The 13,065-nt window shown below is 45.9% G+C and overlaps 1 protein-coding gene across 2 annotated transcripts in view; it reads right to left on the reverse strand.

Annotated features, from left to right (window-relative positions):
• The window catches only part of UBE4B (ubiquitination factor E4B), a 129,141-nt gene that overhangs the window by 55,261 nt on the left and 60,815 nt on the right, over positions 1–13,065 (reverse strand). The window contains exons 4-7 of one of the 2 annotated variants that reach the window (XM_008265943.5): positions 5,737–5,824; positions 4,311–4,455; positions 1,213–1,441; positions 355–771 (exon numbers count right to left, since the gene is read on the reverse strand). In XM_008265943.5, coding sequence (XP_008264165.3) covers positions 355–771; positions 1,213–1,441; positions 4,311–4,455; positions 5,737–5,824 — 879 coding nt within the window. The remainder of the gene's footprint in view (positions 1–354; positions 772–1,212; positions 1,442–4,310; positions 4,456–5,736; positions 5,825–13,065) is intronic. The other variant, XM_017346595.4, reaches the window with a different exon arrangement.

The raw sequence follows: 13,065 nt of genomic DNA on the forward strand, positions 1-13,065 counted from the left end.
AACTCAAAGAGGTGCTGTGAGCCCCAACTCAAAGACAGCCCTGACCACAGTCTCTGAAATTCATCTGCAACAAATGACAGGTGAACCAGACTGCAGGAAACAAAGTTCATTCTCTCTCCCTTTTGTACACAGAGGAGGAGGGAAGAGAGGGATGTGCAACAAGAGAGCAGCCCACGCTTTCGGACGCGGTCAAGGTCTTGCAGAAGTGCGGAGTCAGCCAGCGATACGGGTTAATAACCCCAAAACAACCCCCAAATACCCCTGAGGTCAGTGCCACACAGCGGTTCTCCCAAAGCATGTTAACCTCATTTCCCTGCACTGCACACGCACACGCAGCTGCTTGCTGACCGATACCTAGGAGAGGTCCTCAGGGGGGACGGACGTCTGCGTGTAGCACTGGGCGAGGCGGGCGGGAAGGGCGGGCCCATGCTGCTGGGCCGCTGTCTGGAACTGCTAGTGGGTACTGCCTGGGGGCTACTGGTGAGCGCACGGAGGCTTGGGGAGCTTGACGGGACGCTGATGCTGGGGGACCGGGGGGTGGGACAGGGGGCACCCCCCCACGGGTGGGTGACAGTGTAGGGGCGATAGCGGGGAGACGAGGGCTGGCTTCCTAGAGCAGTTCCAGAAGCTGTGCTGTGAGGACTGAGGGAAGCAGAGGCAGAAGGCGTGGCCACCTGGCTGGCTGCCCGGGAGGGTGAGGCAGAGGGTGGACCTAGCGTGGGCACAGAGCTCCAGAAACTGGCAATGGGGGTAGGGCTAGTTTCATAGAGGCTACATTAGTAGAGGGAGGGAGGAGAGAAGAGAAAATCAAAGAAACATTTGAGATAAGTAACTAAAATGGAAAGCATCAGGATTTTAAAGAAGTGTACAGTTACATCCTGTATCTGCAAACATCTAAATAACCATAACCTAATTATGGACTCAGCCATGGGCTACATTTATAAAGCCCACTCCTCAGTAAATAGTATAGCAGACAGCCATTTGCTTCTAAGATTTAACTGCCAATGGCCTAACCGTGGATAGCAAAGTAACAAAACACCACCAAAAAACCCCCAATTTGGAAATGATATCACTTCCAACGACTGAACCCAACCCCCAAACAGACTATATACCGTAATCTGTGTGACACAGATTCGCATCATGAGTAAACCCTCCCTTTTCTTATGTATTTCACAGCTAACCAATCAGATGTGCAGAGAGAACCACACTGACCTAGACAAAGAGCTGGCCCCGAAGGAGCCCACACTGCAGAACATGGGGCTTGTTCCTGGGTTGGAGCCAGCATTCAGCATGAGATTTCTGTCTGGTGACCGAGCTGCTGCTGCAATGGGCTGGGATGTGGCTGTCAGACTGGCAAAGGGGTTTTCATCTCTCGTCTGAGTAGACATCATTAGTACTTCCATTAAAATCTGGCCAATTAAGTCCTTAAAATCAGAGAACACTGTTGGAAAGGCAGAACAGAGAGCAGGTTACACACAGTTCTTCATTCGCGTGATCCTCAAATAAACCAAAATGATCCAGGGTGGCTCAATGTGGTATCCCAGACTGGATTCTGGAGCAGCAAAAGGACATGAGTGGAAAATCTGGCAAAGATCCAAATAAAATCTGGTGTTTAGTTAACAGCAATCTTGTAGTTTTTGAAAAACATGTTACGCTCATGTAAGATATCAACATGAAGGGAAATTGGGAGAAATGTACATAGGAATGTCCTACACTATCTTTGAACCTTTTCTTTAAGTCTATAAAATTATTCCAAAATTAAAAGTTCATTTAAAAAAAATGGGCAAACTGGTTAAGTTGATGCTTGGCATGCCTGCTTCCCATATCGGAGGGACTGGTCAACTCCCAGCTCTGCTTCCAACCCCTCGTTCTGCTCAGGTGCACCCTGGGAGTCAGCAAACGATGGCTCAAGTACTTGGTCCCTGCCAGCCACATGGGAAACCTAGATTGAGAGCTGGGCTCTTGGCTTTCTCCTGGCCCTGCCCTGGCTGTTGCTGGCATTTGAGAAAGGAGCCAGCAGATGGAAGATTTCTCTGTCTCTCTGCTTTCAAATTAAAAATGAAACTAAGTTTAAAAAAAAAAGTAAAATAATATAAAAGCGGGAATGAAGTCACTGCTGTAAAACACAAAAAAGCTGGGGCCGAGCTGTGGTGTAGCAGGTTATACGTCCTCCTGTGGCGCCAGCAACCCATACAAGCACCGGTTTGTGTCCCAGCTGCTCCTCTTCTGTTCCAGCTCTCTGCTATGGCCTGGGAAAGCAGTGGAAGAGGCCCAAGTGCTAGGGCCCCTGCCACACATGAGAGACCTGAAGAAGACCCTTGCTCCTGGGCCGGCGCCGCGGCTCACTAGGCTAATCCTCCGCCTAGCGGCGCCGGCACACCAGGTTCTAGTCCCGGTTGGGGCGCCGGATTCTGTCCCGGTTGCCCCTCTTCCAGGCCAGCTCTCTGCTATGGCCAGGGAGTGCAGTGGAGGATGGCCCAGGTGCTTGGGCCCTGCACCCCATGGGAGACCAGGAAAAGCACCTGGCTCCTGCCATCGGATCAGCGCGGTGCGCCGGCCGCAGCGCGCCGGCCACGGCGGCCATTGGAGAGTGAACCAACAGCAAAGGAAGACCTTTCTCTCTGTCTCTCTCTCTCACTGTCCACTCTGCCTGTCAAAAAAAAAAAAAAAAAAAAAAAAAAAGACCCTTGCTCCTGGCTTCGGATCAGTCCAGCTCTGGCCACTGTGGACATGTGGGGAGTGAACCAGCAGATGGAAGACCTCTCTCTCTTCCTCTGTCTATAACTCTGCCTCTCCAATAAACAAATCTTAAAAAGAAACAAAAAAAAAAAAAAAAAAAAAAAAAAAAAAAAAAAAAAAAGAAGCAGCTAACCCTAGCTTAGGGGATAGTTTACCACACTATAAATGCAACCAGGTTAATATTTCTTAGCTCATATGCAGTTTACATACAGTACACTGTGAAGTCCGAGGTTCAGAAGATTATGAAGGGTCCCATAGTAAGTCACCATCTGGCTTTCTACAGCAGGTCCTACATCCTAGTTTCCTTCTCCATTTTTGCAGCTCTCAACGGATTTACTGCTGGTCTTTAGATACATTCAAAATATTTCTAAACAAATGAAAATTCTGCCTCATGTAAATTTTACCTGATTTGAGAATGTTAAGACTTATAGCAAGAAAACTGCATGGCAGGGTTCTGAAACAAGTAGTTGCCAAGCTCCAAGGAGAGATTAAGAAGGTGCCACCAGGGGCTGGTGCTGTGGCGCAGGGGGTTAATCATCCGCTTCTGGCGCCAGTATCCCATATGGGCATGGATCGAGTCCCGGCTGCTCCTCTACTGATCTAGCTCTGTGCTATGCTCCTGGCTCTGGCCATCGCAGTCACTTGGGGGTTAACCAGCAGATGGAGGACCTTTCTCTCTGTCTCTGCTTCCCTCTGCATTTCTACTTCTCAAAATAATAAATAGAATCTTTAAAAAAATAACAAAAAAGAAGATGCCAGCAGAATAACAAACAGCCTACCCACCCCAGGGAACACAAAGGACCTGCCCCTCTCTGGAAGACGGGCAGCACTGGAGAGCGAAAGGCGGTCTCCTCCGTGTTCACCCGTTCGCTTACAGTGCATCTGCTGAAGGACTTTTGGTATAAGACCCCCATCTACACACCAGCGAGCAGAAGTGGCACAGGCTCCTCTCCTGAGAGGTTCTGTCCCAGTGAGATGCCAACACACACCCCTCACAGACCTCTTCTGTGTGACTATCGTAAGGAAAAGTAGCAGTGCCCTGTAAGGCTGGCATCGTGCTGGGATTTTATTATTTTGTTAATAAGCTGGCTTTGCAAAGCCTCTTAAAACAGAATCCTGGAGACACAGCAAGATGTCATCATGCTCTGCCTTGCTATGTAATTCAATCAGACGGATTCAGTCCACTGTCAGCACACGCCTGGGAGGCACTGGAAGCAGGTACAGGCACAGCGAGTGCCTCTCTCAGAGCTCCAAGACAGACCCAGGCACTCCCACTTTCTAAGAGGAGTGAAGCCTCTAAGCCCCTTCTTTCTGAAAAGGAAAAAACTTCAACCCTGAGACAATGGAGGTCATTAACTTATTTTTTATCATTTCTTTTGTAGAAATCGGGAAAGGAGAAAAATAACTTCTCAGTAGGATCAGTGGAGAGGGAAAATAATGGCTACCCAGTACTGTTCTCACCAACAGGCATGTCCAAAGTCTAAAACACAGCTCTGAAGTGAGACGGCACGAAGTCTCACACGTTATTCCCTTAGAAGCACTCTGGAAGAAGATTGCTGAGCAAGTCCTACCTTCTTTTGGGTTCTGCTTAAACTGTGCAGAAAGAGAAGAAAGAAAGATAACATCTCTGTCGCGATCCTTCCAAGAGACGCGGAAGATCTTACAGACCAGCTGTAAGGCCTGCTCTTCGGACACCTCAGGGCCCGAGGAAGGCTCCTGGTAAGGAAGAAGATTCAGGGGTTAATTTCCAACAGGAGGGATGAGTCAAACACATAAGGAGGAATCTTTCATTCATTCTGACTTAATTCACTAAGGAGGATATTTTCAAACTATGTTCAACCATCCACACTGATTACAGGAAAATAAACAGTTACTCGACTACTCACAACCTTGAGGTCTCGGGAGCAATCCCCATGGGAGCATAAAAGGGCAAGGGTGTCCCTGGGAGCCGCCCAGGAGGAAGCATGCTGAAGGATGCGCCTGCGTCCTCCCTCGTCTCGTCTCAACTTCAAAGCACCAGGCTAACGGTTTAGGTAAATAACCAATTTTCCTTCAGGAACTGATCTACAATTTCGTATTTCTCACTGCAGCCTACTGCAGAGAAAACAGTGCAGACAACATAAAGCCCTGCACCACTAGGAGGCCACACTCCCACTCTAATTGTCATGTGCTGCTGAACAAGTCCTGCTACCTGCTGAGCAGAAAATGCTGCAACTGCCTCTGTCATGACGCCAACAAGGCAGACATACATATGTTTAAAAACCCTAAATATAGGGAACTTAAGTTCACATAACAAAATACAAAAATCCTCCTGGTTTCAAAATGCTTTTACTTGCTCCTGGATTCTACACGTGCTTGCTTCAGTTCCCTACCAGCTCCTACAGAAGATTGCTGACGACATAACCATATACTTGATGGAGCAAAAGACTAACAGAAAAAAAGTCTAATTACCTCTGAATTCTTATTACAATCTACATTTCCTGACTAAAACATGGACCCGAACCAAAGACTGCTGAAGGATGTGATCACACAAAAGGCCTGAGTTCCCCCTGCAGCATCAGGACAGCAAGGCTACCCGTGCTTCTTCCAGAGAACACAAACCACCAGCACAGCATCTGCTAACAAGGCTCACGTGGACAAGGCGTGTGCTGGGGTGCTACGCTGACAAGGCTCACGTGGACAAGGCGTGTGTATTGGGGTGCTACGCTAACAAGGCTCACGTGGACAAGGCGTGTGTATTGGGGTGCTATGCTAACAAGGCTCACGTGGACAAGGCGTGTGCGCTGGGGTGCTACGCTGACAAGGCTCACGTGGACAAGGTGTGTGTGCTGGGGTGCTACACTGACAAGGCTCACGTGGACAAGGCGTGTGTATTGGGGTGCTACGCTAACAAGGCTCACGTGGACAAGGCTTTGTGTGTACTACTCTAACAGCGCTCACCAAGGCGTGTGTATTACCTGCAGCCACACCGCCGCCTGTGTTTCAGCTCCTACCAACCTTGTCACCGAGGCTCCTCTTCTCTCTTCGATCGTTTTCATCAACCTCCATGTTTTCAATTCCTGAATCCACATCCACCTGGGACATGCTTAAGCATAAAAGACAAACACATCCTTTACCTTTTATAAATCCACACAATGTCACAGCTGCTGCTTGGATAAAATCTTAAAACATCAGTCAAAATCCGGACAGCAAAATGATAAAAAGCTCATTTTTTTTCTTACTAAGTTTTAACAGTCCTTCACATAATAGAACATTCTGTGTTTCACATGTGTTGGAAATATTTTTCCCAAGTTGCCATTTTCTTGGGCTCATTTAAAAAAATCATTAGACTCTATATACATACTTTTAAATTGTATAAAATTTAATCAAAGTCTGATTACAGACTGGTTAAGTACATATCATTTTTTTCTCTGCATTAAACATTAGTCCAAAGCACCATTTATTAAAAAGACCATCCTTTTTACATTAGTAAGAAATCTCATGTAACACACGTCCAATTTTCACAAATGATGGGGGGGGGGGGGAGTCTATATCTCACTGGACAATCTGCCCCTGGGCCAGCAGAACTCTGTCTTCCTAAAACTCAAGATACACTGAGCTCTGCTGGAGGAATGCCTCCACTCCGCTCTACCTTCAGGGAGTCCTGGCCACGCCTTCTCTACACGGCATCACGGGCTCCTTAAAAACGCCGAGATGCAGACTAGAATTTCATTGACTACAGATCAAACTGGAGAGAAACATGTTACATCTCTTGTGCATTTAGAACTTCCTTAAGAACTTTCAATAATCTTGTATTATTTTCTCTACAAAACTCTAAGCCTTCTTTTGCTGAATTATTCGTAGGTACCAGCTAGTTTGAAACACAATTGTGAACAGGACCTTTTTAAAAATTAAATTTTGGGGATGGGTGTTTGACCTACTGGTTAAGACGCCTGAGTTCAACACCCACTTCCAGCTCCTGACTCCAGCTTCCTAATGCAGACCCTGGAAGGCAGCGGTGATGGCTCAACTCTTGTCACCCGAACGGGAGACTTTCTGAGTTTCTGCCTCTGGTTTCAGTACTGGCCCAGCCTGGCCAATGTGGGCATCTGAGGAGTGAACTGTGGAAGATAGCTCTCTCTGTCTCTGCCTCCCTCCCTGCCTTTCCAGTAAATATTTTCTTCAATTAGGTTTTCTAGTTTCTCTTGCGGGCACATGGTAATGTATCTATTTTAAATACACATCTCTTGTAAGTAACTTGTTTACTTATACACAGGTAATCAATTTGTCTCCACATAGTAACTGTTTTGTTTCTTCCACTCCAATCTTTAATTGATTTACTGCTCTGGCAGTGCCCCACAGTACACAGAAACAGAAGTAGCAGTCATTTCCATTCTGTTCTTGATTTTAAAGACAGTGATTCCAGTGTCTCACTACTGAATATCAGAGTTGCTGCAGTTTTTGGTAGATGCCCTTAATAACAGTCAGAAGATAGGCTATGCTGGTGAAACACATACACTCGGAAATCTTAGAGGCTTAACACTATAGGGGTTTATTTCTTGCTTACGCAAAGTCTGATGAGAGTGAAGCATCCTTACTCCATCTTTAATCTATGCCATCTGCAATACACAGCCTCCAAGGTCACTGGAGCAAGAGAAGAGAGGGATGGAGGAGGAACATCGGCTCACTGCCTTCACCCAGAAGTGACATATGTCACTCCCATTCACAGTCTCCTGGCAGAACTAGTCACTGGGCCCCACTCTAACTGCAAAGGAGACTGGGAAATGGCGGGGTGCTTGTGGGACACTGGGTAACCTGTCTCTGCCATGCTGTCAGCTTACGGGTACTTCTGTCTGTTCCTCACTGGCTTAGGTTTTTATCATGACTTGATGTGGAATTACACCAAACCTGCAGTCAGCAATGTTATAAGGACTTTCCCTTTAATATATAATATAGTGGATGATATTTATAAATTTGTCTAATGTTAACACACCTCTGAATTGGAGATAAACTCAAGCTGCTGCCCATCAATTCTATTACATTATTTTTTAAGTAAACCTATAATTGAAATATATATATACAGAAAAGTGTGCAGGTATTTGGCTAAATAAACTCTCCTAGAGTAATGGAATTAACCCCCAGAAGAGGACACAGAACATCAGTGTTATCCTCAAACCCCCTGACTGCTGCAATCACTACTGCCCTGGCCCACAAGTGACCATGGTCCTGGCATCTAGCTCCAGACTAGAATTGGGTTGGTTTTTATGCGTTATGATATCTGATATATAATTATCCTAAGATTTCTGCAAATACATATGTTCATGAGTATGGCTATGTTATTGGTTTCATTCTGTGATATTATTCTTATCTGGTTATATTAAGGTCATATAAGCCCTGTAAATTGAGTATAAGTGTTTCTTACTTCTTTAATTATCTGGAAAAAAATCTGTAAAATTAGAATTACCTAGAAAATCATATAAGCAGCGAAAATTTAAAACTCTTCCTCAGGGGTGGGTGTTTGGCCTGCAGTTAAGACATCCTTGGGACGCCGCCCCCATTCTGGAGTGCCCGAGCTTCAGTTATAGCTCTGTTCCAGTTCCAGCTTCCTGCTGCTTCATACCCTCAGCGACAGCAGGTGATGGCTCAACTGGTTGGCTCTCTGCCTCCTATGTGAGAGACTCAGACTGAGTTTCTAGCTCCCAACTTCAACCTGGGCTAGCCCCAGCTGCTGCAGTTTTTGGAAAACAAAGGAGCAGACAGAAAATTAATCTGCCTATCATAGTCTATGTCAAATAATAAAATTTTAAAAAAAACTTAAAATTTTTTCTTTGGAAAATTACAAAATACAGACTCAAATTTATTCTCTAACTTTTGATTATTTCAGTTTTTTCTCCTTGAGTCAGTTTGGGGAGAATAATGTTTTTCTACAAAATTCATTTTCATTCAAATTTTGAAATTTATATGCACTTTCCATACTAATTTTTCATAGAATTCTCTTCAATTACAAATGATACTGAATGCCCATTCGTGTAGGCATTGTTTTAGATAAACAAGACACTAAAAACAAACAAACAAACAACAAAAAACCCTACCACAGAGAGCTATATCCTAGCTAGAGAATAAACACAATATGTAAAACATATATTAAAGGATAAATGCTCTGGGAAAATGAAATACAAATGAGCAGAGAAAAGGCAATTAAGGGAGCAGCCACTTCCTGCTTCAGCTGGGTGGGCCTGGCCAGCCACAGCCACAACCAGGGAAGAGCGTTCCAGAAAAGATCTGTTCTCAGAATTCTCTGTTAGTTTTCTGTTTTCCTTCATTCATTTCTAGTATGTGTAAAGCTTCGTATCTTGCTCTAAGAAACAATTCAATAACAGTAAGGAAATTTTGGTATGTAATATTTTATTATTCAGTTCAAGATACTTTCAGATTTCCATTGTGATTTCTTTGAACTGGCCTGCATTTAAAGTTGTCAAACTGTTTTTAAAGGTCTATCTTGGCTGGCGCCACGGCTCACTAGGCTAATCCTCCGCCTGCGGCGCTGGCACACCGGGTTCTAGTCCCGGTCGGGGCACCAGATTCTGTCCCGGTTGCCCCTCTTCCAGGCCAGCTCTCTGCTGTGGCCAGGGAGTGAAGTGGAGGATGGCCCAAGTGCTTGGGCCCTGCACCCCATGGGAGACCAGGAGAAGCACCTGGCTCCTGCCATCGGATCAGCGCGGTGCGCCGGCTGCAGTGCGCTGGCCGCGGCAGCCATTGGAGGGTGAACCAACGGCAAAGGAAGACCTTTCTCTGTCTCTCTCTCTCACTGTCCACTCTGCCTGTCAAAAAAAAAAAAAAAAAGGGTCTATCTTTTGGGCCAGCGCCATGGCTCACTTGGTTGATCCTCTGCCTGTGGTGCCGGCATCCCACATGGGCGCCGGGTTCTAGTCCCGGTTGCCCCTCTTTCAGTCCAGCTCTCTGCTGTGGCCTGGGAGGGCAGTGGAGGATGGCTCAAGTGCTTGGGCCCTGCACCTGCATGGGAGACCAGGAGAAGCACCTGGCTCCTGGCTTCAGATTGGCATAGCTCCAGCCGTAGCGGCCATTTTCAGGGGGTGAACCAACGGAAGGAAGACCTGTCTCTCTCACTGTCTAACTCTATCTGTCAAATAAATAAATAAATATTAAAAAAAAGGTCTATCTTATTTTTTTTTTTTTTTGACAGGCAGAGTTAAACAGTGAGAGAGAGAGAGAGACAGAGAGAAAGGTCCTTCCTTTGGTTCACCCCCCCTAATGGCCGCTACGGCCGGCGCTGTGCCAATCCGAAGCCAGGAGCCAGGTGCTTCTCCTGGTCTCCCATGCGGGTGCAGGGCCCAAGGAATTGGGCAATCCTCCACTGCCTTCCCAGGCCACAGCAAAGACGTGGACGGGAAGAGGAGCAACCACACAGAATCCAGCACCCTGACTGGGTCTAGAACCCAGGGTGCTGGCGCCGCAGGCGGAGGATTAACCTAGTGTAAGCTTCGGCGTCAGCCAGGTCTATCTTAATGTTCTAACATCATGTACTACTAGTCAGAAAACATAACCTGTCTCATTCTGACTCCTCAGGCTTTTGACAGATGAGTACTGGAAAATAAAGTATATTTTCCATGTGTAGGGTGCCAGTTCTGTATCTTTCAGTTAGGTCAGGCTTGTTAGCCATGCTGTTAATTTGTCTGTGCTTACTCATGTTTATTCTCCTTAACCTACCGTCAGGTAAAACAGATGTTAAAAAAATCTCCCATTGTTACATATGTTGTCAGTTTCTTGTAATATTTGCAGCATTTGCTTTATTACATGTTGATATTATATTACAAAGTATATAGACATTTGAAACTGTTAACATTCTACTGATAACTAGACATGTAACATTACAGAATGCTTATTTCTAGTAACTCTTGGTGCCTGAAAGTCTAACTTATTAATACCCTTACCCTAATCTTCTTCTAGTGTTTGCCTGTTTCAATCTTCCCTTTAGACCTTTTTAAAAAAGATTTATTTATTTGAAAGGCACAGTAACAGAGGTGGGGTAGGGGGAGGTGGGGAGAGAGATCTCTCATCCACAGGTTCACTCCCGAAATGGCTGCAATAGCCAGGGGCTGGGCCAGGAGCTTCTTCTGGGTCTCCCGCGTGGCTGCAGGGCCCAAGCCCTGGGGCCATCCTCTGCTGCTTCCCCTGCTGCATTCTCGGGGAACTGGATCAGAAGTGGAGCAGTCCTGGTGCCCATATGGGATGCTGGCACTGCAGGCAGTGGCTTTAACTCAATGCCACAGCACGGGCCCCTTCCTTTTAATTTCTCTCTGCCCTAACGTCCCAGGCATATCCTCTGTAAAGAAAAATAAAGCCGGATCTGTTTTGTTTTCAATAAATTGCTGGGTTCTATTTTGACTTTTAACTACAATTTATTGTGATCACTGACATATTCTGGGTTTTTGTTACCACTTTATTTTGTGCTATTTGTCTTTTAAAATTTTTATTTTATTCCCTTTGAATTGATTTACTTTCCCTCCATCCTCACCCCAATCTCTCTGTTCCATCCTCTTCCCTCATGGGTTTGGAAGACACAGCAGTCCCCTATTATCTGCCGTTTTACCTTCTGCAGGTACAGTTACCCATGGTCAAAAATATTAACTGGAAAATTCCAGAAATAAACAATCTGTTAAGCTTTAATTTTCACACGAGCCTGATGAAATCTTGGACCTCCCCACCCACTTGGGGCATGAAAGACCTTCTCCCAGCACACACCGTGTGCTCTCATCACTCAGCAGCCAGCCGCCTCAGAGATCGGATCTGCTGTCAATGTTATCCCAGTGCTTATTTCAAGTAATCCTTGTTTACTTAGAATAGCCCGAAGTACAAGACCAGTTTGCAAAGGAGACACACAGCATGGAGCCTGCGAAGACAGACTCACTCCAGTGCTGTGCGGCAATGCTGCGGGGGATACAGGAAAACACAGCAGGGCGTGACCAGCCTTGCAGTGCAGACACCCCTGCCCACACGCGATGAGCGCCTGCTTTTGGTGCTCTGCTTCTGACTCCTTTGCTGGTAATACAGACGCACAGGACACCTGGCAGAACTGGAGTAGGTTCCAGCTACCCAGCTCCACTGGGCCCAGCCATTGCAAGCGTTTCAGGAGTGAGCCAGCAAATGGGAGCACTTTCTTTCTGTCAACATGTCCGTCTGTCTCTAGCTCTCTTTCTCTCTCTACCTTTCAAAACTAATAATAATAATAATAATAATTTTTAAAGAAAACAAAAATACAGTCATGTGCTGAGAACATTTTGGTCAGTTTTAGATCACATTTACGATGGTGATCATAAATGTGCAGTGATGATGTAGTCATCCAGGATGTTCATACAACAACACAATTAGCTCGTGAGACACTTCTCAGAAGCCATCCCCACTGCTAGGTGACACAGGGCGGCACACACAGGGTTCAGCCCTTCCCAGGGTCTCGGGCATCCACTAGGGGTCTTCTAACACATCTGAAGATAACAGGGAACCACAGTATTCTACTGCTAATCTTTCAATGGTGACTCCTGAAATATTAGCAAACATCCTTAAGTCACAATCTAAAAGTTAGCCAGTTTCTTTACCCTTTGCCCAAATAACAGGGAAGTACTTCAAAAAGTTCATGGAAAATGAAATTTCAAATTGAGTTTATTTCAGTGGCCAAAATTTTGAAATTCATGTGTAGCTTTTGCATAACATGCATTTTCACAAAATTTTTAAACACCCCTCATATGCATGGATTTCAGATTCTACTTCTGATCCAGCTCCCTGCTGATGTGCCTGGGAAGGCAGCAGGAGATGGCCTAACTCCTTAGGCCCCTGCACCCACGTGCAGACACAGAAGAAGCTCCTGACTTCTGGCTTTGGATCGGCCCAACTCCAGCCACTGTGGCCATTTGGGGAGTGATCCAGTGTCACTCCTATCTAACTCTGCCTCTGAAATAAATAAATCTATAAAAAAATTTTTTTGTCAAAAAAAAAAGTCTGTGGCTTAGTGTTGTGCAATTTTACTATAAAATGTCTAGGTGCAAATTTTTCTTTGTTTCTCTAATTTGGGATTTGCTACACACACTAAATATGAGGATTCAGATTATTTATCAACTCTAGAAAAAAAAAATCTCAACCCTGGAGTGGGCATTTGGTGCAGCAGTTAAGATAGATGCTGCGGCCGGCGCTGCGGCTCACTAGGCTAATCCTCCACCTAGTGGCGCCGGGTGGTCCCGGTCGGGGCGCCGGATTCTGTCCCGGTTGCCCCTCTTCCAGGCCAGCTCTCTGCTGTGGCCAGGGAGTGCAGTGGAGGATGGCCCAAGTACTTGG

The sequence above is a fragment of the Oryctolagus cuniculus genome, chromosome 7 (genome assembly GCF_051225735.1).
Source record: "Oryctolagus cuniculus isolate XC-2025 breed Fujian yellow rabbit chromosome 7, ASM5122573v1, whole genome shotgun sequence".
Lineage (NCBI taxonomy): Eukaryota > Metazoa > Chordata > Mammalia > Lagomorpha > Leporidae > Oryctolagus > Oryctolagus cuniculus.